This window comes from Stegastes partitus, unplaced genomic scaffold (genome assembly GCF_000690725.1).
Source record: "Stegastes partitus isolate 25-593 unplaced genomic scaffold, Stegastes_partitus-1.0.2 Scaffold339, whole genome shotgun sequence".
Taxonomy (NCBI): Eukaryota; Metazoa; Chordata; class Actinopteri; family Pomacentridae; genus Stegastes; species Stegastes partitus.
Genome location: NW_007578070.1, coordinates 393520 through 395688, shown reverse-complemented (window position 1 = coordinate 395688; position 2169 = coordinate 393520). Strand labels below are relative to the sequence as shown.

The 2169-nt window shown below is 45.5% G+C and overlaps 1 protein-coding gene across 1 annotated transcript in view; it reads left to right on the top strand.

The window, feature by feature from the left end:
* LOC103358880 (serine/threonine-protein kinase pim-2-like) overlaps positions 1 to 1000 on the top strand; it is a 1570-nt gene extending 570 nt beyond the window's left edge. The window contains exons 2-5 of the mRNA XM_008284028.1: positions 7 to 155; positions 284 to 461; positions 599 to 772; positions 903 to 1000. Of these exons, the coding sequence (XP_008282250.1) occupies positions 7 to 155; positions 284 to 461; positions 599 to 772; positions 903 to 1000 (599 nt within the window). The remainder of the gene's footprint in view (positions 1 to 6; positions 156 to 283; positions 462 to 598; positions 773 to 902) is intronic.
* Positions 1001 to 2169: the final 1169 nt, after the last annotated feature.

The window sequence follows — 2169 nt, the reverse complement described above, 5'->3', positions numbered from 1 at the left end:
GACCAGGATCCGTGGGACGGTCCACTGTAGTGTCCCTTTTGGACTGGTTCCTTCTGGACGGGAAGCTCATACTGGTCATGGAAAGGCCAGTCCACACCTGTGACCTCCACAAGTACCTGCAGGACAAAGGATGCCTGGAGGAGCGTGAGGCAAAGGTACAAACCATGACGCTGGAGTGTTGTTGTGTTGGATGGTTGAGTTAGTTCATACCACAGCTGAAACGTTACATTTGTTCACTCTGAGGTTGAGATTCCAGCTGTGTCTCTGTGTGTCTCTATGTCAGATGATCCTGAGGCAGCTGGTAGACGCAGCCATGGACATGCGCTGCAAAGGCGTCTTTCACGGGGACATGACGCTGCAGAATGTCCTGCTTGAATTCAGCGGTTGGGTACCAAGAGTGCGTGTTATCAACTTGGGCTGTGGCACCTTCTCCACTGAGTCCAGTCATTGCTCCTACAGTGGTATGATATCTGGCTTCTGCTCTTCCTTCATCTGTCAGTGGTCATGTTAACAAACAAAGCTTCTCCTCATCTTGTTTCTTCTTATTCCCTCCATCTCTGTGTGCCTCCTTCCATTCCTCTGTCGCTGTGTGGACCAGGTACCCCTGCATTCGCCCCTCCAGAGTGGTTTTTAAATGGGATGTACTGTTGCGGTCCAACCACTGTCTGGCAGCTGGGTGGTCTTTTCCATTCCATGCTTAATGGACAGGGACGTTTTTCAACCCCGACCATCATGTACAAGGGTGCTGACATTAGCCGTAAGCTGTCCGCAGGTAAGACACACTCACACGGTTTTTTATCTTCTTCTGGTGGAAGTAAATACGTTCATCAGATTTATTTTTTGATGGATTGCCAAAACTGCCCCTTAAACCTTTAACCTCCTCTTTCTGTCCTGCTTTTCAGACTGCAAGATGTTATTAGACATGTGTCTGGCCAGAGACCCAGCACAGCGAGCCACTCTGGAGGAGCTACAGGCCTGCCCTGCCCTCAGCCGACACTGAAAATATATTTCCATGTCTCCAATTGATTCATGGATTGCGTGCATCTCACATTTTGTTTTATAACCTCAGCCTGCACTGATGTAAACTCAGTTTAATTGTAAAGTTAGGAGCAGGTCCACCATTATTGGATTATTGGAATGAACTCCAGAAATTGTTATTGAGAGTTAGTTCATCCAATTCAGTGTCACAATACAAAACATTTTAGAAATTTAACTATTACTAAAAGAAAAAAGGAAAAAAAATAATTAAAAAAAATAAGACAATTAATAATACACATTTCTGTCTGGATATAGATTCAATTCCAACACTACCAGGATGCGTTCAAATATTGATTATAGAAAATGCACAACATAACTTTTGTGTGTGATGTACTGATCTCCTCTCCTCTCCTCTCCTCTCCTCTCCTCTCTCTTCCTTCCATACAGTTATAACCATTACATGGCACTAACTCTGTGTTTCCCTCGAGGTCCTGTCCTCTGCTTCTTCTCCTGGTGGACGTCTCTGGATGCGGAGCTTCGCGTCCCTGACCTCCAGCCACTGGCCTCACCGACCCCCCAAAAATTTCTATTCATATTTACTGTTCTGTTCTATTGCTTGCTCTCCATCTGCTATCCTTTCCCCCCCCATCCCCACTCTCACCCAACCGGTCGAGGCAGATGGCCGTCTTCCCTGAGTCTGGTTCTGCCGGAGGTTTTTTCCCCACCCTTGGGGGGGGTTTGGTTCCTTCCCACCGTTGCTCAGAGGAAGTCCAAAGGCTACTTTGGATTGTCGGGTTCTCTGTTTAAAGTTGTGAGGTCTATACCTCACTTTGTTAAGTGCTGTGTGATAGCACGTGTTGTAAACTGTGCTATACAAATAAAATGGAATTGAATTGAATTGAACTGTGCTTGTAAATAAGGATCTGACATCATTTCAAATGAGGAATTGTTGCTCCCATCTCCCATTTTATTATATAAACTCAGTTATTGCTGATGTAAACTGTCACTTTAGTTATTAAATTGGGTGCAGGTTCATCATTAAATGAAACGCATTGCATTCAGTCCAGAAGATCCAAGTTGCTGACCGGATACAGGCCGGGGCCAGCAACAGACAAAGACTGACTGCAGGCCGTCGGGGTGGAGTCTATGTCCCCGATGCAGGGTGGTCAAAAAAAGAAAAAAAAAAAAAAA